Source organism: Bos grunniens, chromosome 7 (genome assembly GCF_055505025.1).
Source record: "Bos grunniens cultivar Pamir isolate PY7600 chromosome 7, Bosgru_T2T1.0, whole genome shotgun sequence".
Lineage (NCBI taxonomy): Eukaryota > Metazoa > Chordata > Mammalia > Artiodactyla > Bovidae > Bos > Bos grunniens.
In genome coordinates, this window is record NC_141171.1 from 46842073 (window position 1) to 46866087 (window position 24015).

Genomic DNA, 24015 nt, shown 5'->3' on the forward strand with positions numbered 1-24015 from the left:
CAATCCAGCCTGCCCAACCCCTGACTGCTATGGTGCGGTGGTTGGGTGCCCACCCAGGGTGTCTCCTGGGGGCACCCACATGCCCTGTTTGGGGCAGGAAGTGCTAACTGAGAGCTATCTGCTGGTGATCTGGGGCCCTGTCAAATCAGTCAACTTTCTCTGTAGTCATCACACAGAGTTCCAACAACCCAGAGTCTGGGTTAAGTTTGGGCACAGAGGCTCAAGAACTAGGCAGAAGATCCAGCCTTGTCCTGTCCCAGCCAGAGGGTCTGGGCTGCCCAAGGCAGACCCTCTCACCAGCCTCGCAGGTGAGACTTACTGTCTGCTCTCAGCTTTGTGGCCTTCCTGCCCCAGCCCTACCCACTGCAGGCCTTGGGCCTGCCCTCCCTGGCCCTGAGAGGCTCAAGCCCTAGCACCGTCAAGGTGACTGCTTTCCTGACCACGTCTGCCTGTCTGCCCACACCTCCCTGCCTGGCTCTATGATGGCCATCAGGAAATCAGCAGCAACAACCCAGGGTTCTTGTCTGCACGGAGCTTGGGCTCTCACAGGAGAGAGAGCTGTGGACTCCGTGGGCACAGCACTCTGCTGCTGGGAGGGAATGGCCGTGCTGGGCCATGGCCGGGACCACACTGTCTGCTGCATTTGCTGCCACGACAACGTCCCAGGCTTCTTCGTGGCGCGGAGCCCCAGCCTGGGGCTGTTTATGGAGACTTCTGCTCCCTCTTGTGTCATCCCTCCTCGAGGCGGCGCAGTGACTCACAGATGGGTTGAGGAGACTCTCATTTTTGGAAAAGCAGAGGAATGTAGGGGTTACAGTGCCTGAAAGGGCACAAGGAATTATTTCTAAATTTCCAGATGTCTTAGAGAATTGTAGCACTCTGGGATACACCTGAATGTAATTGATGTAGCACTTTGTATGTGTGTGTGTGTGTGTGTGTGTGTGTGTAAGCTGAGTCCATGGTTCCACATGCATTCCATTCATTTCACTAGATCGAACGTTGAAAGCCATCTTATCGAGCACTTCCTGTGTGCCAGACACTGCCCTAGGTGCTTTGTATGCTGTGCCTCACTTTACCTTCTCAGAGCTGTCATTTTCCCCATCTTACAGAAAAAGAAACTGAGGTACCAGGCGATTCAGTCACTTGTTCACGATCACAGCGGTGGTAAGTGTGGAGCAAGAATTCTCACCCAGACAACAGCCTGACTGCAGAGCCCCAGCTTGGACCCAGCACAGTGTGAGTGTGTGTGTGTGTGTGTGCGCGCACGCTCATGCATGCCTCTGAGCCATGTGGGCTGCCCTGTGTATGGAAGATGAGAGAATGCAGAGGACACTGTTGAGAGGGACTCACCACCCTGCTCAGTCTGAGCAGCAAAGAGAAGGGGTATCACGTTCATGGACCAGGGCCTGAAGCCAACCTGATAGCTCTAACTAGTTGGATGAGATAGCTAGCTTAGATAGCTAGATGAGAAAGGGGGTGGGTGTCGGGCTCTAGTGATTGAAATGGTTTCTACCCAAGAAAAGTGGAGGCTTGCATGGAGTGGAGCTTTGCTGTCTTGGAAACATGCTAGGAGGCAGGCAGTTTCTGGAAGGGACTTCACGAACAGGTGGGGTCTGAAAACAACAAGCTGCATGTTTCTTGGCTCCCTTCCACCCTGTCTCTGGTCTTGCCCTCCTCCGGCCTGCTGTGTCATCTGTACTGGGGCCCAGAGGGCCTCACGGACTTCACTACAATTCAGAAACTCCTGAAGGGAGGAGGCAGGGGGACTCTGCTAGGCCTCCAGCTGCGATGGGTTCACTTCTTCCTGGAGGGCAGAGGACTCTCCATGTTCAGCAAAGGTTCCTTGGTGGAGCAGGGGAGCTGCACCCTGGGGCCTCTGGGGAGCCACCGGCCAGCTTCTGCTCTTCTTCCGCCTTTGATGTTCAGTCTCCAGGCAGTGGCTTCTCAGTTCTGCACAAGAGGGGCTGCTGCTCCCTAATGCATAGTTTGAGGGACACTTTGGTCTCCGGAGGGATTGTTGTGTAAAAAATAAAGGCAGCTCCAAAACAGTGGGCTTCGTCAGACCACACCACACATGGCTTCTGCTGCTCACCAGCCTTGACCCTTGTGTTTCCCATTCTACAAACTCCAAAGAGTGGGCCTTCTGGTGCCAACATTTATGATAGTCAACCCAGTCCTGACTGCCCACTAGTCCATGGCTAAGACAAAATTTTTCACTAGGGAATCACAGAATATGGATAAGTCCTCAGGCTCTGGTGCCAGTCTGCCCAGCTCCCAAATTTCTCCCACTCCATGTACCTATTTAAGTGAGCCCCGGGTCAGCACCTATGTTGCCCTCTCTCGGGTCTCGCAATAGAAGCTAATGCTTACTGAGCGCCCACTGTGTGCCCGGTGCTGCCCTAAAGGCTTTATGCATGCCACCTCCTAACACCTTCGCAACAGCTCCAGCAGGGAGGTGCTATCATCTTACCCATTTTCCAGGATAAATGGAGAGACAAAAGTAGGCTAAGTCATTTGCCTGAGATCACATAGCTTGTGAGTGGCGTGATGTTGAGCAAGATATTTCACCTTCCTGAGCTTCAGCTTCCTCATTTGTACAGTGTGTCTGTCTGGGTGTTGTGAAGATTGAATGGGGGAATGCACATAGCACCTAGCAGAGTGCTGAGCACATAGCAAGTACTCACCAGACACGGTCACTTAAGCGTAGAGCTGAGGTTAATAACCCCAGTGTGAAGAGAGAGAAAACACGATGTCTCTAGCATTGCCTACAGTGAGTTAACTCCAGAATGCATGTCTTTACTGAGTCCCCTGTAAACTCCTTGAGGGCAGGGGCTTGGTCAGCCTGTTCATCGCTGGTTCCTGGGGCTTTGCACAGCATCTGACGCAAGGTAGGTGCTTGGTGAAAGTCTGATGAATGACTGAGTGAAGGACTGCTTTGCGAGCCCCCTGGGCCATTCACAGCTTTGGACAGCCCCTTTCTCTTACACCACTCATCCTCTCCTGCTTTGTGGGTGTGACTTGAGTGTATCTGCCTCACTCCCTGTAAAATAGAATCTTCCCAAGTCAGAGCAGCCTGGGTCCTGCCCACTGCTATCTTTCCCAAGGAGACGATGTCAGACCTGGCAGTGCAGTGGAAATTCCTTGCAGCCTGGGTGCAAAAGGATCTCTCTTCTTGGGCAGGAAGTGGAGAATGTTGAAAACCTTGTTGAAGGTGGTTACAGACTTGGAATGTGAGCCAGCCAATGGGCAGCTTCAGGGCCTTGGATATCACAGAGCAGGGTCTAGGCTGATGGCAACCATCTGGGTCTGAGGCCCCTCCTTTCATTACACAGGTGAACATGGTTTCTAAACCACACTCCCCATCCCCATGGCATGGAGTGTGGCTGCTTATGCTCTGCTCCCCAGCACTTGCTTCCCAACATTTGCTGAGAAAATGAGCCCATGCTTGATCCCCTGCTAGTCCACCCGCATGGGCACATGAGCCACCCTTGAGTGAAGTAACCGCTGCACTGCATTCTACCAAAACCTCCCACCTCGCCTTCTCATAGAGTTAGTCCTGGAAGAGCCCATTGCTGTGTGAAGCCACCTTCCCCTGAAGACCTCTGCTCTCTGGTCCTCCAAGACTTCGATCCACAGGTGAGAGTGAGGGACCATGAGGATGAGGCGGTTACACTGACAGTGAATTCCCAAGCAGGCCCAGCCCCCAGCTCCCCATCCCCAGGAAACCCTGGACTCTACCTTCGTTCTTTCCAGAGATGTGAGCCCCCACCTCTCCAATTTCCTCTTACACCTCTTCTCTATTTCCCACCCCCACCTCTGCGTGACGATGTGGCGTGCATGCGGCCCATCTGGGGGATCAGGGAATCCTGTCGGGCATGCCAGCTTAATGAAATACTTGCAGTTTATTAAACACAGGCTTCCCTAAGCCCCGAGAGCCTGTGGGTATTTGAAAGCCCAAGGTAACCCCGAGCTACCACAAACGTAATTGTTACATGTGTCCCTGCATTCCTGGTGCAACCTCAAACTCCAACTCTTAAACAGCACACAAAATTAGCGACATAAAGTAACTCCTAGTCAGAGGAGAGGGGGAAATGTGGGGAAACACTGAGGGAGGCTCCCAGAATCCCTCAGGGCCTTTAAAAGTATATGAAGTTCCTGTTACCTCGCATAGCTGTGGCCATGAAGGGCGCTCCCCTCACCCCCGGCCATTCATGTTTGCAGAATCAGTTCATTATTATGTGGGCCTGGCCTGTCAACCTGGCATGATGTAGCTTGAATATTTCAAGTCCTGTTTCAGCCGAGGCGTGCTCCAGGGTGGCCGGCGGGGCTAGCTGAGCGAACCGTCTAGGGGCTCCCTCTGGAGCGGTATTTCTGGCACTCCTCCAGGGCTGGGCTGGAGAGGGCTGTGGAGAAACCCCAGGTGATCTGGAGCCCCATGCCCGGAACCTGGGGGAGGCTGCTCCTGGGGCACGCTTTCCCGTTCGTCCGTCTCCTCGGCGCGGAGCCTGTAAATCAGAGGCGAGGGGCTGAGATGGAAGCAGCAGACAAAGGCCTCCAGGGAGGTGCCTCCCTCGATGCGGACCACCATCTGGACGCCAGAGAAGGCCACTCTGTTGACGGCACCCAGGGGCACCTGCTCCAGGAACCTCAGCGTCAGCCCGTTGACCCACACGCTGCCCTTGCGGCTCAGGGCCTTCAAGCTGAAGGCCAGCCGGGTGCCGCCCTTCTCCAGGTAGGGCTCCAGTGACAGGTGCTGGCGGGAGAGGCGAGGGAGCTGCAGCCGGAGGTGGGCGTCCGGGCCCCTGCCCACCAGCAGTGGGCTGGCGTCGTGTTCCAGCTGAGGAGGGACATAAGCAAAGGTGGCAGAGCCCGGCGTGGGGTGGTGCAGGCTCACCCGAAGGACTGTGAGGGGCCTCTCCATGGACAGGAGCCTGGGAAAGATGGAACACAGATGCACAGGCCTGAGTGGTGGCAGTCACTCCCTCTGTGACTCCTTGAGCCTAGACATGCTTGCTGCCCTCAGGGATCCCTGGTCACCTCCAGCCAAGCAGAGCCGGGCACTGAACGTGGATGTGGTCACTCTGCTCCAGCCAGGCTGCAGCCATGGGCAGAGCTGGTGAAGCTCAGGCCCACTGTTTCTAGCCTCAACTTCATCCCTAACACACTCTGTGAGTTAGTGGGAAATGCCACTCACTCTCTAAATTTTAGTTCTCTTTAACATAACATAGGTACATCCATCCTTGTCTTTGCAAAGTCCAAGGCACACCAGCCTGTGTGGTGGGGTTTTGGTGGCATATTGGCATCTGGGGACAATTTGCCTGGCTTCCTGGGAAAGGAAGAATGGAAGACAGGACCCACCTTCCTTGTATCCGACAGTCACATGACAAACGCTTGCTGAGCCCTCCTCTGAGCCAGGCACTGACCAGCTGCTGGGACGAGCAAATCAACAGGAGCACCCAGCTGCATAAGGAGAAGGGGCTTCCAGTTCCCAGCATTAAGGAGGGACCCAGAAGAGGGAAGCCCTGCCCGCTTCTGGGAGATGGGAAAGGCTGCCTGGACACACTAAGGAAGAACAAAGACACCTAGCACATTCCAGAGGACGAGATGGTTGGGTGGCATCACTGAGTCAATGGATGTGAGTTTAAGCAGGCTCCGGGAATTGGTGAAGGACAGGGAAGCCTGATGTACTGCAGTCCATGAGATCTCAAAGAGTTGGACAGGACTGAGCGCCTGAACAGCAGCAACAAGCACATTCCAAGTGCTCCTATGGATGCTAATGCTGCGAACATCTGCTCCTCACTGCCTAGGGCAGAAGACGGGTCCTGAGGATGCACTTGGCAAGAGCTGAGATCTCTCTCAGAACTGATAGGGGCTCCCTGGAGGTCGACTGGCCATACCCATGTGCAATGCACACGTCCCTTGCCCCAGCAACTTCATTGCCAGAAATTTGTCCTTCAGAATCTAACTGGAACATGCAGGGAGTCTCTGTTCCCCCATGGAGCTGAGGAACATAAACTCCCTGGCATGTGTACCAACCCCAGATGGCCCAGGACCTGCCACCACCTTCTGCAGGAACTGAGGGCTGAGTGGATCTGAATAGCTAACTGTATGCTTTTTCCAGCTCCAGGCTTTTGCTTACAGTACTTTCTTTCCTGAAAACGCATCTTCCATCCCAAACTGCTTATCTTTAAAGGCCTGGTTCATGTGTGACCTCTCCCATGCAGCTCTTTTCCTCTGTTTACACTCTGACCCTCAAACAAGAAGACTCCCCCGGGGCTGCCCCCTTTCCACTGTGTATCAGTGATGTGGGTCCTTGTCCCATCTTCTCTGTCGTTCCTGAGACCTCCTGAGGGTAGAATTGCCTCCACGCCCTGAGTCCCACTGCCCAGTACAGACAGGACCAGGCGACAGCAAGTGTCTGGAGGCACATTTGCCAAATAGCTAACTGAGAAGAGGCTCACACACATGAAAATCATGTGAAATCAAGTCCAGAGCAACCCCATGTGAGTCTGGTCCTTAAAAGCTGTGGGACAGGCTTCAGTCCCCTACACACTCTGGACGCCCTGTCTTTTGGTGAAGTAATGGTGAGAGCCTCTCAGTCTGACAGTGAGTGGTGAGCCCTTAAGAAACCCCATTTTCCCTCATGCATACACACACACCGCCCCCACACACCCCATTCACATTCCCTGTCTGGCCCCAGTATTCCTGCAGAAAGCCTCTCCCTCAGGTGTGTGTACACCAGCCCTATTTACTTTCATTTATATAAGTATAAGAACAGCTGAGCTGGACGTCCAAGTCCTCAGGCCTGGCCAGAAACTCGGGGTTCACTTCTAGGAACCAATCCCATGGCCTAGGGACCCTAAGAGAATCCCTTGGAAAGAAGGGTTCACCACTGTTCCTGTGACCTTACTCTGCTTCGCTGGGAACTCCAGAGCCCATAGCAATCCCCCTGGCCTTGCAGAGCTCTTCTCCTGTTTCCAGTTATTCTGGGGTATGTGCCTGGCGAGCAGCCTGCAGGGGCCCTGCTCCCTGCCCCGCCGCCCTCAAGTTTAAGTTCAAGCCCCTCTAATCTCCACCTACCTTACTTCCTGGGGTGCATCTAGCTCTGGGACAGCAGCTGTGAGCTCCCCGAGGTTGGGGGGCATGTGAGTCTGGGCTGGGCAGGCCTGGGGATGGCAATGACAACTGTGGTTTGGGGAGGTGATGCGTCACCATGCCCATCGACTTTGTTGCTCTCTTCCTTTTTCCCTTTAGGAAAGAAACTGGAAGTGTAATTTCCTATTGCAGAAGTGCAACCCTGCTGCCAAGAGGTTGAAAACCCCATGGGACTGTGGCTAGGAGAGGCCGCTGAGTTCCTTCCTGGGTTTCATCTCGGCAGGCCCGAGGACCTTGAGAATGTTTCCAGGGTGTCAGCTGAGTTCCTCTTCTCCCCTGGCAGGTGTGGGGTGTTGAGGGGGGGAAGGCATCCCAGACCTGTTAGAAAGGGGAGCCCTTTTGGACAGATGGCCAGTGAGGGGCATCCCCACTGCATGTGGGAGGCTGTGAGGAGGCCACTGTGGCTGGGCTGGTGGTGGCCGAGGGAGCTGCGAGGGACATGGTAGTCCACTGAGTGTCTCAGGAAAGGACAGGGCCTCCAGGGAAGGGGAAAACAGCTGCTCACAGCAGGTGGCCTCTCCCACAGTAGGACAGCAGGAGGGCCCCCCTATGTCCACCCATCTGGAGTCAGTCCCGCTGGCCTTTGGGAGCGGCCTGGACCAGACCAAGATGGACGTGTGCCCAGTGCTGTGGGGGCTGGCCATCCTGGAAGTGACCCAGCGTTACTACAGTGTAACCCTTCAGTTGGTGCAGTTCTACCTAGTCTGCCAGTGTGGCCTTCCTTCCATTGTACCCACAGACCAGCTAAGCTGGCAAGAGACATGGGCCCATCTTATACAGGGGGCGAACAAGGGGCCCAAGGTCCCAGAACAAGTAAACAACATCATCCTTTCACTTTTTCCCCATCAAACCCTGGCTATCCTGAGGATTCTTGGAGATTATACAGGTGAGTGTTGTAGGCTGGGCCACTCCTATCAGCCAGCGGGTGCCTCTCCAATCGGCCTCCTTGACCCCCAGGCCCACTGCTCACTTCCTCCTCATGTTACCCTTGTGGCCCCAGAGATTTCAGCAGGCCGCACACTGGGGCTAAGTCTCTGTGGGTACTATTCAGGATTCCTAGCCTGCACCCTCTATTCTCAGCAAGTTGTTTGCTTCATTTGTAGGAAGGAGAAACAGAGAGCTCTGAAAACAATCATCCATCCCTGCCTGCCCCAGCCTGTGACACAACCACTGGGGCTCGCCCAGAGATGGGAACTGTACCTGCCCCAGGAATGAACAAGCTCTCCCCCTGTACTCCATCCTCTCCATGTGCTCTTCTGGAACTGTAGCTGCCCCAGGAATGAACAAGCCCTCCCCCTGTACTCCATCCTCTCCATGTGCTCTTCTGGAACTGTAGCTGCCCCAGGAATGAACAAGCCCTCCCCCTGTACTCCATCCTCTCCATGTGCTCTTCTGGAACTGTAGCTGCCCCAGGAATGAACAAGCTCTCCCCCTGTACTCCACCTCTTCCACGTGCTCTCCCGGAACTGTACCTGCCCCAGGAATGAACAAGCTCTCCCTCTGTACTCCATCTCCTCCATGCGCTCTCCCTCTCTGAGCCCCAGTCTGCATCGGCTGTGCCAGGTGTGTGTGAGGCCCGCCCTCAGGGACTGTACCTTCAGGATACCCAGGGTGCCAACATTCTCAGTGGGAGCACATGGAGATCTTGGCATACACAGTCGTTGCAATAGAAGAGCAGAGGTGAGAGAGACACTTGGAGTATTCTAGGAGGGCTTCATGGAGAAAGGAGTCCCTAGAGCCAGCTCTTAACCTCAAAGCTAGACTGGAGAGGCTGGTTGTCTATCAGTTAAAGGTTGGCTTTGGTGTCAGTTATATCTGGATTCAAGTTCTGTATCTTTTTTATGATTGCCTGATCCTGGGCAAATCTTTTCACCTTTTCTGACTCAGGTTCTCCACCTATGAAATGGGGACAGCCATAGCACCTACCTCAATGGTCTGTTCTGAGGATTCCTTTTTTGAAAAGCATGAAAAAGCTTAGGTATGGTACCTGGAACGCAGAGCCAAACTCAACGAATGGGAGCTGAGACAAATAATCAATGATGAGACTTCAACTCCCACCATGAAATAGGTGGTGACAGACTAACCTTCCACTAAGAGCAATTATAAGTGGTAGGTTTTTTAAGATTTGTTTGAAGATATTGGAGAGCAACAAGGCAGCTAGACTCGAGGGTCCAGGACCCCATTGAGAAGAAAAGCCCATTTACTTTAATTTTTTTAAGATTTATTTTTGATGCAGACCATTTTTAAAGACTTTATTGAATTTGTTACAATGTTGCTTCTGTTTTATGTTCTGCCTGTTTTCTTCTTTTTGGCCATGATGCATGTGGAATCTTGGCTCTCGGACCAGTGATTGAACTCACACCTTATGCATTGGAAGGAGGTCCCAACTCCTGGATAGCCAGGGAAGTCCCAGGAAAGCCCATTTATTTAAGCCTGACTTGCTACCCCTCTTCCTTGTGAGACATTTGCTGGTTTGAAAGTGATCCAGGCCTTCAGGCTGAGCAAAGAGTGGCCACTGAGATTCTCAAGGATCTCCCCAGACAGGGGAGGCACAAACGGGGACTCAGCCCTTGAGAAGCCAAGTGAAAGTGAAAGTCTCTCAGTCGTGTCCGACTCTTTGCGACCCCATGGACTGTGCAGTCCATGGAATTCTCAAGCTGAGCACCTGGATAAAAGCGCACGCAGAGAAGTGAGCTCATATTCTGTTCAACCTTCAAGATGCCTTGCTGGTCTCAAAGCAGGAGGAATGAGAAACCAAGGAGCCAAATAAATGCAAGAGCTCAAAGGCTAAGAGGCTCAGCAGAGGGTGTGGCTGTCTCTTGGAGGTCAGGTCCAACCAGGGAAGAGGAGCACCCTGCTGAAAAATCCCCCAGACTTTCAAATGAGACCCTGTACAGTACATGGGGATTAAGGACAAACTAAATTAGACCAGGTCTTAAGAAGGTGGAAACCTGGCCCCGGATGATCCCAATCTCTCTTCTCTAACTGCCTTCTAGGAGAAAAAGAAATACTTGCTAGACCAAGTTAACATCATACAGAGCCTCTACAACTTCTCATTAACAGTGTTCTATGATGAACAACAACAAAAAGTACTAGGCATGCTAAGCTACAGGTTGTTCAGTCACTCAGTTGTGCCTGACTCTTTGTGACCCCATGGACTGCAGCACATCAGGACTCCCTGTCCACCACCATCTCCTGGAGCTTGCTCAAACTCATGTCCATTGAGTCTGTGATGCCATCCAACCATCTCATCCTCTGTCATCCCTTTCTCCTTCTACCTTCAATCTTTCCCAGCATCAGGGCCTTTTCCAATAAATCAGCTCTTCACATCAGGTGGCCAAAGTATTCAGCTTCAGCTTCAGCATCGGCCCCTCCAATGAATATTCAGGATTGAGTTCCTTTATGACTAACTGGTTTGATCTCCTTGCAGTCCAAAGGACTCTCAAGAGTCTTCTCTAACACCACAGTTTAACTGTCAAAAAAAAAAAAACAAGAGAAAAACAGCAGAAACAATCTCACTACATATGCCACAAAAGACCTGGACAAGAATGTTCATAGCAGTTTTATCCTATTAACCCCAAACTGGAAACAGCCCAAAGGTCCATTAAAAAGGAAATGGATAAACAAATTGTATAATATGTATACAATGAAACACTACACAGCAGTAAAAAAAGAGACTGAGCCAGTGATACATACAACAATGGAGATGGATCTTAGGACCATTTTGGAGAGCAAAAGAAACCAGGCACAAATGATACAGACAGTATGATTATATGAAATGCAAGAACAGATAAAATAGCCTATGGTGATAGAGGCCAGACTATTGAATGATCTCTATGGAGAGGTACTCACTGGTATATTTGTTTACTGGGACAGCCATAACAAAGAACCACAAATGGGGTGGCTCAAATAGAGAAATGTATTGTCTCAAAATCCTGGGGGCTAAAAGTCCAAGTCTGTTTCAACAGAACTAGTTTCTTTTAAGGGAGACTCTGTCCTTGGCCTCTCACCCAAGTGCTGAGCTTTGCTGGCAACCTTTGGCTTTGCGTGGCTAGTAGAAGCATCACCCTGATCTCTGTCTTCATCATCACGCGGCAGCCTCCTTGAATGCAGTGGTTCCAATGGCAGCGTTTCAGGCATGCTGATTGGCTTGTGAGGGAGAGGGACCGGGGCAGGCAGTCAGGCTAGACTCAGGGCTCTTGCCAGCACCATAACCCTCAGTACAGCTTCACCTCCCGGGTGGATGGTTGGATAACCAGAAGTCCAGATGGCCACTCTGGGGTGCTTTAAGGTCTGCAGACACACCTGGGACTGAGCCTGCTGAGTGGAAGGTGGCTGGCCACGTTCCAGAGCCTTTCCTCTCAGCCTGTAGGTCTGCCTCGTCCAGACCACCAGCCAGCTGCATGTCTCTGAACCATGGCCTCCTCCCCATGGTTCCTCACACACACTGCCTTCCCGTCTTGGTGATGCTCAGGTATTTCTTCCCGCCAGCAGAGATGGGCTCCAGGAAGAAACCTGGAAGGGGCTGTGCTGTCCCTAGGTGTATGACCTCCGTTGAGTCCTACCCCCTCTCCACGCTTTAGTTTTTTCCTGGGGCATGGGACACCTCTCCTCGTTGCCCCCTGAAAACAGACGTCAGTGAGAAAAAGGCTGTGTCCACAATCCCAGCCCTGGCACGGGAGAGTGGGTGGAAGAGCTTGCTCATGGCCCCTGAGTTCCCTCAGTAACTCCGTTCAAAGCAGTTCCTGGCAAGACAGAGAACTGAAACAGCCAGGGAATTTATCGGACGAGAGGAAGAACTGGGGACTTCCCTGGTGGTCGAGTGGATAAGACTGTGCTCCCAGGGCAGGGGTCCTGGGCTCAGTCCTTGGTCAGGGAACAAGATCTCACATGCTGCAACTAAACCCCTGTGCAGCCAAATAAATAAAAAAAAATTTTTTAAAGGAAGAACTGCTCAGGCTACATCTCCTGAGGGCCAGCAGGAAGTCGTGCTGGTAACCGTCTGTCTGGCCTTTCCCCGGGGGGCAGGGTGAGAGCCAGGGAGGGTGAGAGTGGGGGAAGTGGAAGTGCTGGCTGCTCTCTGCTCGGCCCCCTTGGCTAGGATGGCCTCCCTCAGTTGGTGCTGTGGCCCTGGGGAGAGTACATTAGTGAGCAAATGTCCCTAGTTGTGCTCCTTGGAGAGCTCAGAGCTGGAAGGGCACCTTCCAGGGCTCCTACTGTGGTGGGCAGGAGAGGACTCTGGTGTCAGACTCGGGTCTGAGGCTTGGCTCCTTCTTGTGGCAACTGTGTGCGCTCAAACAAGTTACTCGACCCCTCTGAACCTGAATTCTGGCCTGTAAAATGAGGATAATCTGTTGCTGCATGAGGGCTAAATGAGATGTGTCCAAAATGCCAAGCACGTGGAGAGGGCTGGTAGAGGAGCAGAGTCCAGTGAAGGTGCATCCTGGGGAGAGGGGCTGGCAGACCCAACTCACAGCCTGTATGAACCCCAGGTTCTCAGAAGCCTTCAGGTTTTGCTTAAAACAACCATGATTTTTGAGTTGAATATATAATAGAAATTCCATTTTTAAATGATAATGAAGTAAAATGGATGCTCTAGAAAGAATCTCCAGGTTATGGCAGGGGCACACGGCTCTAACCCAGGAGGAGAAGGCTACTCATTATACAGACAAAGCTGAGGTTCACAGCAATTAGTTGATTAATTAAGATCATAGGTCTGGGAATGTCAGAAGCGGGATTTGGGCCCAGTCTGTTACACTCCAGCTTAAACATGAAGCCATTGTGCCTCATGGGTGGTGTTCTCTGGGGTCCAGCTGCCCTACCTTCTCTAAGTGTGTGCTCCAGCTGTCTGGCTGGCAGTGCACTCAGCCCGTCAAGTCAATGGGGCTGCTCACCGCCCCCACCTCCCCAACCCCGACCTCCACCCCACCTCCCCAACCCCGACCTCCACCCCACCTCCCCAACCCCGACCTCCACCCCACCTCCCCAACCCCGACCTCCACCCCACCTCATGTCCTTATAGCTTCTGGCCACCAGGGGGCAGCATCCCAAAACCCAAGTGACTGGCTCTTTTAGGCGGACCGGGTGGACAGTGCAAGTCCAGGGGAGCCATTTACGGGCCTGCTAGTCTTCAAGAAAATCAGAGATACCAAAGGAACATTTCATGCAAAGATGAGCTCGATAAAGGACAGAAATGGTATAGACCTAACAGAAACAGAAGATATTAAGAAGAGATGGCAAGAATACACAGAAGAACTGTACAAAAAAGATCTTCACGACCAAGATAATCACGATGGTGTGATCACTCACCTAGAGCCAGACATCCTGGAATGTGAAGTCAAGTGGGCCTTAGAAAGCATCATTATGAACAAAGCTAGTGGAGTCGATGGAATTCCAGTTGAGCTATTCCAAATCCTGAAAGATGATGCTGTGAAAATGCTGCACTCAATATGCCAGCAAATTTGGAAAACTCAGCAGTGGCCACAGGACTGGAAAAGGTCAGTTTTCATTCCAATCCCAAAGAAAGGCAATGCCAAAGAATGCTCAAACTACCGCACAGTTGCACTCATCTCACACACTAATAAAGTAATGCTCAAAATTCTCCAAGCCAGGCTTCAGCAATATGTGAACGGTGAACTTCCTGATGTTCAAGCTGGTTTTAGAAAAGGCAGAGGAACCAGAGATCAAATTGTCAACATCCGCTGGATCATGGAAAAACCTAGAGAGTTCCAGAAAAAACATCTATTTCTGCTTTATTGACTATGCCAAAGCCTTTGACTGTGTGGATCACAATAAACTGTGGAAAATTCTGAAAGAGATGGGAATACCAGACCACCTGATCTGCCTCTTGAGAAATCTGTATGCAGGTCAGGAAGCAACAGTTAGAACTGGACATGGAACAACAGACTGGTTCCAAATAGGAAAAGGACTACGTTGAGGCTATATATTGTCACCCTGTTTATTTAACTTCTATGCAGAGTACATCATGAGAAACGCTGGACTGGAAGAAACACAAGCTGGAATCAAGATTGCCGGGAGAAATATCAATAACCTCAGATATGCAGATGACACCACCCTTATGGCAGAAAGTGAAGAGGAACTCAAAAGTCTCTTGATGAAAGTGAAAGTGGAGAGTGAAAAAGTTGGCTTAAAGCTCAACATTCAGAAAACGAAGATCATGGCATCCGGCCCCACCACTTCATGGGAAATAGATGGGGAAACAGTGGAAACAGTGTCAGACTTTATTTTGGGGGGCTCCAAAATCACTGCAGATGGTGACTGCAGCCATGAAATTAAAAGACGCTTACTCCTTGGAAGGAAAGTTATGACCAACCTAGATAGCATATTGAAAAGCAGAGACATTACTTTGCCAACAAAGGTTCGTCTAGTCAAGGCTATGGTTTTTCCTGTGATCATGTATGGATGTGAGAGTTGGACTGTGAAGAAGGCTGAGCGCCGAAGAATTGATGCTTTTGAACTGTGGTGTTGGAGAAGACTCTTGAGAGTCCCCTGGACTGCAGGGAGAACCAACCAGTCCATTCTGAAGGAGATCAGCCCTGGGATTTCTTTGGAAGGAATGATGCTAAAGCTGAAACTCCAGTACTTTGGCCACCTCATGCGAAGAGTTGACTCATCGGAAAAGACTCTGACGCTGGGAGGGATTGGGGGCAGGAGGAGAAGGGGACGACAGAGGATGAGATGGCTGGATGGTATCACTGACTCGATGGACATGAGTTTGCGTGAACTCCGGGAGTTGGTGATGGACAGGGAGGCCTGGTGTGCTGCGATGCATGGGGTTGCAAAGAGTCGGACACGACTGAGCGACTGATCTGATCTGAGGGAAAGGGGAAGATGGTCCACGCTTCTCTGGCTCAGAATGCCCTGAAATGGCCCAAAGGTGGATTTCTAGCAAATCTCACGAGAGGACACCAACTCTGAGCGTGAGATAAAGCAGGAAGCCAGGGGCCACACAGAGCATAGCAGTGGTCTGTTACATGGCAGGTGCAGGGACAGACAGGCCCAGAAAGGCGAACCACCTGCCCAGGGTCAAACAGTGCACAGCAAGGCGAGGGTGAGAGGCCAGGCCTGCTCCCTTATCTGTAAGATGGAGCAGTCATGATTCTCTTCAAGGAGGGCCACCACATGGGGAAATGAAGACGCCACACTTAGCCCAGGCCAGCACTTGGCACTTAATAAGTGCTCAAGGACAGGCTTCCCCAGTGGCTCAGCAGTAAAGAATCCACCTGCAATGCAGGAGACGGGTCCAATCCCTGAGTCAGGAAGATCCCCTGGAGGAGGGCAGGGCAACCCACTCTAGTATTCTTGCCTGGAGAATCCCACGGACTGAGGAGCCTGGCGGGCTACAGGCCTCTAGGGTCATAAAGAGTCAGACACGACTGAAGCGACTTAGCACCCATGCAGGCAAGGGCTCAGGGCATTGGATAGGGATGGAGCGGTAGTTCCATGACCATCAGGACAAAGTGTGCTCTGCCCCCTCTGAGTTGTCAGGTGAGAAAACAATTATGTGTCACTTCTAGAGATGATGCTGTGAGGGACACACAGAACGTGAAGCCAAGGAGGGACATCTATACAGCCAGTGTGGGGAGACCGGGGCAGCCCTCCTCCAGGGGACGCTGTGTTGACTCGTGCAGAATGACTCCGAGCTGGCCAGGTGGAACCTGGTCGGGAGGTGCCTGATGGAGGGAGGTGAAGTCAGATACCCAGCCACTGGACGGGTTCTGTCACGCCTTGCTCTACGCACTTGGCTAACACGAATGGTAACAACAGCAGTAATGGTGCATTTGAACTTTAAAACAATAACGAAGTCAGCACTGAGTCCTGACTAGATGCTGTGTCCTGTGCTAAGCCCTCACGTGAACTGTCTTATTTAATCCTCACTGCCTTTGTGAGAGAGGTCCCAGTATTAATCCTAATTCACAAATGAGAATGTAGAAGCACAATTAAGTAACTCAAGATCACCCATATAGCAGGACGTGGAGCTGCCTCTCAAGCTCACATCTGATCTTCAGATCATTGTGCTCAACTCCTGTGCTTCCAGGGGCAAACCCTTCCCCTCCCTGGGCCTTGGGTCCCAACCTTCTGATGGCTGGTCTGGGCTGGGTGAAGTGAATGGCTATGGGGATGGGGGAGGGGAGGGGCAGCCCCGGTTGCTTATTCCTGCTGCATTCCCTCCCGACGGAGGAGGCCTCCTTGCACAGGTGGGGCTGGCCAGTGTGGCCGTCGGGGCCTCTACCTGCTCAGGAGTCAGAGACGGTGAGCATTCTGCCTGTGCTCACTCCCCTATTCCAGGGGTCATTGCTAAGCCCACAATGATTGCAGCCAAAGATGGAGAAGCTCTATACAGTCAACAAAAACAAGACCAGGAGCTGACTGTGGCTCAGATCATGAACTCCTTATTGCCAAATTCAGACTTAAAAAGTAGGGAAAACCACTAGACCATTCAGGTATGACCTAAATCAAATCCTTTATGATTATACAGTGGAAGTGAGAAATAGATTTAAGGGCCTAGATCTGATAGATAGAGTGCCTGATGAACTATGGAATGAGGTTCGTGACATCATACAAGAGACAGGGATCAAGACCATCCCCATGGAAAAAATATGCAAAAAAGCAAAATGGCTGTCTGGGGAGGCCTTACAAATAGCTGTGAAAAGAAGAGAAGCGAAAAGCAAAGGAGAAAAGGAAAGATATAAGCATCTGAATGCAGAGTTCCAAAGAATAGCAAGAAGAGATAAGAAAGCCTTCCTCAGCAATCAATGCAAAGAAATAGAGGAAAACAACAGAATGGGAAAGACTAGAGATCTCTTCAAGAAAATTAGAGATACAAGGGAACATTTCATGCAAAGATGGGCTCGATAAAGGACAGAAATGGTATGGACCTGACAGAAGCAGAAGATATCAAGAAGAGGTGGCAAGAATACACAGAAGAACTGTACAAAAAAGATCTTCACGACCCAGATAATCACGATGGTGTGATCACTCACCTAGAGCCAGACATCCTGGAATGTGAAGTCAAGTGGGCCTTAGAAAGCATCATTATGAACAAAGCTAGTGGAGGCGATGGAATTCCAGTTGAGCTCTTTCAAATCCTGAAAGATGATGCTGTGAAAGTGCTGCACTCAATATGCCAGCAAATTTGGAAAACTCAGCAGTGGCCACAGGACTGGAAAAGGTCAGTTTTCATTCCAATCCCAAAGAAAGGCAATGCCAAAGAATGCTCAAACTACCGCACAGTTGCACTCATCTCACACACTAGTAAAGTAATGCTCAAAATTCTCCAAGCCAGGCCTCAGCAATATGTGAACGGTGAACTTCCTGATGTTCAAGCTGGTTTTAGAAAAGGCAGAGGAACCAGAGATCAAATTGTCAACATCCGCTGGATCATGGAAAAACCTAGAGAGTTCCAGAAAAAACATCTATTTCTGCTTTATTGACTATGCCAAAGCCTTTGACTACGTGGATCACAATAAACTGTGGAAAATTCTGAAAGAGATGGGAATACCAGACCACCTGATCTGCCTCTTGAGAAATCTGTATGCAGGTCAGGAAGCAACAGTTAGAACTGGACATGGAACAACAGACTGGTTCCAAATAGGAAAAGGACTACGTTGAGGCTGTATATTGTCACCCTGTTTATTTAACTTCTATGCAGAGTACATCATGAGAAACGCTGGACTGGAAGAAACACAAGCTGGAATCAAGATTGCCGGGAGAAATATCAATAACCTCAGATATGCAGATGACACCACCCTTATGGCAGAAAGTGAAGAGGAACTCAAAAGCCTCTTGATGAAAGTAAAAGTGGAGAGTGAAAAAGTTAGCTTAAAGCTCAACATTCAGAAAATGAAGATCATGGCATCCGGTCCCATCACTTCATGGGAAATAGATGGGGAAACAGTGGAAACAGTGTCAGACTTTATTTTGGGGGGCTCCAAAATCACTGCAGATGGTGACTGCAGCCATGAAATTAAAAGATGCTTACTCCTTGGAAGGAAAGTTATGACCAATCTAGATAGCATATTCAAAAGCAGAGACATTACTTTGCCAACAAAGGTCCGTCTAGTCAAGGCTGTGGTTTTTCCTGTGGTCATGTATGGATGTGAGAGTTGGACTGTGAAGAAGGCTGAGCGCCGAAGAATTGATGCTTTTGAACTGTGGTGTTGGAGAAGACTCTTGAGAGTCCCCTGGACTGCAGGGAGAACCAACCAGTCCATTCTGAAGGAGATCAGCCCTGGGATTTCTTTGGAAGGAATGATGCTAAAGCTGAAACTCCAGTACTTTGGCCACCTCATGCAAAGAGTTGACTCATTGGAAAAGACTCTGACGCTGGGAGGGATTGCGGCAGGAGGAGAAGGGGACGACAGAGGATGAGATGGCTGGATGGCATCACTGACTCAATGGACGTGAGTTTGCGTGAACTCCAGGAGTTGGTGATGGACAGGGAGGCCTGGCGTGCTGCGATGCATGGGGTCGCAAAGAGTCGGACACGACTGAGCGACTGAACTGAACTGAACTGAATGTACTGTTCAAGATTCTTAATACATGTCAGTTTTCCTTAGCACTAAATCCAACAACGGAGCCCTGAGCAATGCCTGAGGCAGGCCCTCGGGACAGGATGTCTGGGAGTTCTGAGGCTTTCTGGGCTCTCACCTTGGGGTGGGACAGTCAGGCCACTTAGAGCCAGTACCAGCGAGCCTAGCAATTACCTCTGCTTTTACTTCCTTTTTTCCCGCTGGGCTACAGGACTGTCCCTTAGGCTGCTTGCAGAAGGAGGCCGTGTCTTGCATCCTGCCTAGTGCTGTCCCCTCCTGCTTCACCCAGAGCCTCCGAGGAGCAGCTGTGGGCCAGAGGGCAGGGAAGGAGCGCTATCTGGGAGCCCAGCCTTGACTCTGCCGCGGACATGCTTTGTAGCACATTGCTTTTCCTCTCTGGGCCTCGGAGTCCTCATCTGTAGAAAGAGGATAATCATCCCTGTGCAACCCCCGGGCCCTATAGCCAGTGTCTTTAACTTTTGGAGAGGGCTCCGCTTTCACCTGGTCAAAAGGTTTTGCCAAGGGCTTCTTTCTTTCTCAGTCAAGAACCCATATTGAAGAAACGCAGCTTGGTCTCATTTAGACAGTGCGTCTGGCCAGGAAAGATGGCCTTAAACGCAGCACACCACACATCAAACAGGGGCTTTTTGTTTTTAATTAAGTGAGGTAAAAGCCTAGCATAAATACTTTGCCTAAATTTTAGAAATAAAACGTATTCTGAAATTAGCATGTCTTCAAAGGCAGATTTTTAACACACCATGAAAAAAACTCTGTGTGGCAATTTAGACGGTTCCTGGTGCCTAGAAGTACTCCATGTAGATCTGATAACAGGAGGACAAAGAAAACAAACAACGACAACAACGATAAAAACGTTCCTCTGCAAACAGTTCTCTCTCTTTAAATTGTGGTCAAACACACAGAACGCAGTTTCCCATTTTAGCCATCGTAAGTACACAGTGCACTGGTGTTAAGCACATTCACATTTTTGTACAATCTCCAGAACCTTTTCATCTTGCAAAGCTGAAACTTTAAACCCATTAAACAGCAACACTCCATTCCTCTTTCCCTCAAGCCCCTGGCAACCACCATTGTACTTGTTTCTGTGGGTTGGACTATTCTAGATACCTCATATAAGGGGAATCACACAGTATTTGTCCTTTTGTGTGATCCGCATATGTCACTTGACGTAATATCTTTAAGGTTCACTCATGTTGTAGCATGTGTCTGAATTCACTCATTTTAAGACTGAATAATAGTTCACTGTATGCATATACCACATTTTGCTTATTAATCTGTCAATGGACATTTGGGTTGCTTCCACTTTAGGCTGTTGTTAACCATGTTGCTGGGAACAATATGCATAAATACCTGTTTGATACCCTGTTTTCAGTTCTTTAGGATATATAAAGCAGTGGAATTTCTGCATCATATGTTAATTCTGTGTTTAATATGTTGAGGATCTGCCCTAGTGTTTTTCCATAGCGGCCACACCATTTTACATTCCTACCAACAGTGCAGAAGGGTTGCAATTTTTCCACCTCCTTGACAACACTTGTTATTTTCTGTTGTTGTGTGGTTTTTATTATTTTTATTTTATAGTAGCTATTCTAATGGGGGTGAGGGAATATATCATTGTGGTTTTGATTTGCATTTCCCCGATTAGTGATGTTGAATATCTTTGATATGCTGTTGTCCATTTATTTATTGTCTTTGCAGAAATGTCTACTTTAAGTCCTTTGCCCATTTTTTAGTCAGGTTATTTGTTATTAAGTTATAGGAGTTCTTTACAGATTCTGGATATTAACCCCTTGTTAGATAAGGAATACACAAATATTTTCTTCCATTCTATGGGTTGCCTTTTCTCTCTGTTGTGTCCTTTGAGGCACAGAAATTTAAGATTTTGATGTAGTCCAATGTACCTGTTTTTTCTTTTGTTGCCTGGGCTTCCCTGGTGGCTTAGACGGTAAAAGCGTCTGCCTACGATGCAGGAGACCTGGGTTCAATCCCTGGGTGGGGCAGATCTTCTGGAGAAGGAAATGGCAACCCACTCCAGTACTCTTGCCTGGAAAATCCCATGGATAGAAGAGCCTGATTGGCTACAGTCCATGGGGTCGTGAAGAGTCGGACACGACTGAGCGACTTCATTTCACTTCCAAGAAGTTATTGCCCAATCCAATGTAATGAAGCTCATCCTCTAAGAGTTGTATAGTTTGGGTTATTCCATTTAGGTCTTTATTTTGAGGTAATTTTATTTTTTAAATTAACCATCACAGATGTTTATTTTATTTATTTTTGGCTGCACTGGATCTTCGTTGCAGCTCACAGGCTTTCCCTAGTTGCGTCAAGCTGAGGTTACTCTTCACTGCGATGCGTGGGCTTCTCACTGAGGTGGCTTCTCTTGTCGCGGAGCATGGTCTCTAGGACACATGGGCTTTGGTCGTGTGTCACACAGGCTTCATTGCTCTGAAGCATGTGGAATCTTCCTGGACCAGGGATCAAACCCGTGTCCCCCTCATTGGCAGGTGATTCTTAAAAGACTGGACCACCAGGGAAGGCCTTGAGGTAACTTTTATATACTGGATACTGTAGGAGCCCAGAGTCCAGCTTCATGTGGTTATCCAGTTTTCTTTGAAATAGTTACCTGAAAACAAGATGTATGGTTGATGGTGACAGTTCATCGGATTTGACCATATTTGGTTGAATAAAATAAGTTACTTTACCTTGGCTACAATGCAAAACAAAAAGCATTCAAATTCACCTTGTAGGTTTCATTAATTTCACGTTCCCATCTTTATATTGTTTAACAGAAATACTCTTCATTTAAAATAACACGCTGCACTCTCAGCAGTGTGGATTGTTTTCTAACAATATAACTCTCAGGGAGGTGTTAGTGGGCGGATCCATGAACCACTGGCTGTTTTCTGCCTGTGAGTGGGTCCTGTGCTCCTGCTCTCTGCACTTTCCCAGTGTTCCCGATGTCGCAGATTTTAAGAGTAAGGGTTGTTGTCACTGTTACGTTTTTGCTACCTTGGGTTTCTAAATAAACCTGCGGCCAGACTGCCACCACCGAGCACTGTGTTTTGCGGATTTGGACCCCAGACTCAGAGCCCATGAGCAGAGTTCTGAACCCCTGATGCAGGAGACACACAAAACCCAGAGGTTCAAAGCACTTCCGAACTTTTGATTTGCTCCTAATTTAGAGCTTTTCCTAGAAGACTGATTCTTCACACTGGTGGATAATACCCACAGGGAAAACTACTCTCTAGGATGCAGAGTGCCACTGGTAGAGGGCGTCTGGGGGAGGCCTGTGCTCAATGTCAACTTGCTCCCTCTGCCGCTTACACCTCAAGCTACCTCCCGCATCTGGAATAGTCATCAGGAGCTGAAGAAGGACCCGAATTTCCTGGGAAGAATGCTAAATCACGGGAGGTGTCTGGTGCCAAGAAAAATAGCCTGGCCCAGCTTTGGGGCTGGGAGCCTCAATTGCCACCTCGGGAAGCTGCCGTCACCACACATACAGAGTGCAACGTGGCCTGATTTTGCCAAAACAAAGGGAAGGCCCTCTGGCAATTTCTGTGGCTTTGTGTTGCAAATTTAAATTGTCTGCTTTTAATTCTCCTTTACCAGCTTAATACAAATTGGAATTTCAAAACCAGTGAAAGACAGAAACCTCACTTTGGAGTGGAAGACAGACCCCACGTGACCTGCATTTCAGTCTGGGACAAATAGATGGATCCTGGAAACTTCTGGGGAGTGAAGGCTTTGGTGGTAGTAGGATCCCTAGGCTGTGGGGCTCCTGGGCCACCCCCGTGTATGCATGTACTCTGAGCCCATGGGGGCCAACAGTTGTTTCCACACACAGAACAGAAGCTTGCCAGACTTCCCCGCTCAGGACACTACCCCGGCATGCGTCTAGAGCCAAGTGCCAGCTCATTGATGTGTATTTCCACATGGGGCTCCTGGACCTCTTCCCAAGGAGCAGGGAGGACTCAAAGGAAACTGGCCTCCTCTGCACCCAGCCCTGGATAGGCTCTGCAGTGATCAAGCACATGAAGACAAGCTCTGCCCTCAAGGAGGTCCAGGTGCATGCAGAAGACAGACTCTCAGACAGGTACCACCCAGTAGGACCCAGGAGGGAAGCATGAGGACAGGCGAGTCCCAGCAATGTGCCAAGACCAGCCTAGGGGGATTAGGAGGGTTTCCTTGAGATGATGGCAGGGCCAATCTTGAAGAACCAGTAGGAGTTGACTAAGTTAATGAGGAGGAAGGGGCATCTCAAGATGGGGACATACATGAACAAAGCCTCACTCAAGCTCAAGGGAGCCAGACGTCAGAAAACCAGAGAAGGAGGAGGCTGCTGCTTCCTCAGCCTCAGCACGTGTGCCAAGGTTCTGCCGTAATCATTACCTCCAGGTCCCCCTGGCCCTTCCCCTCCAGTCTCTCCCTTGACCCTGTCAAAGCCCCAAAGTTTATTGGGGTTGATGGGGCATCATTTAGCTTGTTTTCCTGTCTCTGCTGTCCTATTGAGTACCCCAAGCCACAGCCCCTCATAAAGAAAGTAGTCTCTGCCCCCAGAATGCGGGAGATCACCAGAGAAGGAAGGTTCCGCATACAGTCTGCATGGTGCCATGCCCAGAGAACCTGCATTCTGGGTCTCTGGAAGGCAGTGTGGCTTGGGGGTCAGGTGGACTGAATCCTAATCCCATATCCACCACTAATGAATCAAGGGACTTGGGCAAGTTCTGTAAGCTCTCCAATCCTCGGTTTCCCACTGATGAAATAGCGAGGAAGGAAATGAGGAGGAGGAAATGAGATTGAGGTCAGGTATGTAAGGCATCGGGGTTTCCCTGGTAGCTCTGTTGGTAAAGAATCTGCCTGCAATGTAGGAGACCCCAGTTCAATTCCTGGGTCAGGAAGATCCCCTGAAGAAGGGATAGGCTACCCACTATATTCTTGGGCTTCCCCGATGGTTCAGTTAGTAGAGAATCTGCCTGCAATATGGGAGACCTGGGTTTGGTCCCTGGATTGGGAAGATCCGCCGGAGGAGGGCATGGCAACCCACTCCAGTATTCTTCCCTGGAGAATCCCCATGGCCAGAGGAGCCTGGGGGGCTGCAGTGCATGGAGTTGCAGAGTTGGTCATGACTGAGTGACTTTCACATGTAAGGCATCAGAGTGTGACTGTATTGATTGCCAAAACCTAGATGAAGACAGGCAAAGTGGTGATGTCCTATCTCATCTTCTCCAGACTTCCCATACTAAGTTTTTCTCTACATTTTCCCTCTCTCTCTTCTCTTTCCGGCATAATG

General features: G+C 50.1%; 1 protein-coding gene and 1 long non-coding RNA gene across 3 annotated transcripts; one reads left to right on the plus strand and one right to left on the minus strand.

The window, feature by feature from the left end:
- The first annotated feature begins 3499 nt into the window (after positions 1–3499).
- Positions 3500–8466, plus strand: LOC147369399 (uncharacterized). Of its 2 annotated transcripts, none has more exons than XR_015168497.1 (3): positions 3500–3636; positions 7255–7438; positions 8259–8466. It is a non-coding gene; the product is annotated as an uncharacterized LOC147369399 (long non-coding RNA). The 2 variants fall into 2 exon arrangements; XR_015168498.1 differs by having other exon boundaries at positions 8263–8466.
- Positions 3884–8036, minus strand: TIFAB (TIFA inhibitor). The gene is made up of 2 exons (XM_086413618.1): positions 7081–8036; positions 3884–4931 (listed from the first exon to the last, which is right to left on the minus strand). The coding sequence occupies exons 1-2, from the start codon at positions 7143–7145 to the stop codon at positions 4328–4330; spliced, it is 669 nt and encodes a 222-aa protein (XP_086269744.1). The 5' UTR covers positions 7146–8036; the 3' UTR covers positions 3884–4327.
- Positions 8467–24015: the final 15549 nt, after the last annotated feature.

Bases quoted from the DNA above. Each gene is read 5' to 3' on its own strand.
- TIFAB (XM_086413618.1), bottom strand. From the start codon at position 7,145: ATGCCCCCCAACCTCGGGGAGCTCACAGCTGCTGTCCCAGAGCTAGAT. The intron at 4,932-7,080 runs GTAGGTGGAGAT...CATCTTTCCCAG, and splicing joins GATGCACCCCAGGAAGTAAG to GCTCCTGTCCATGGAGAGGC.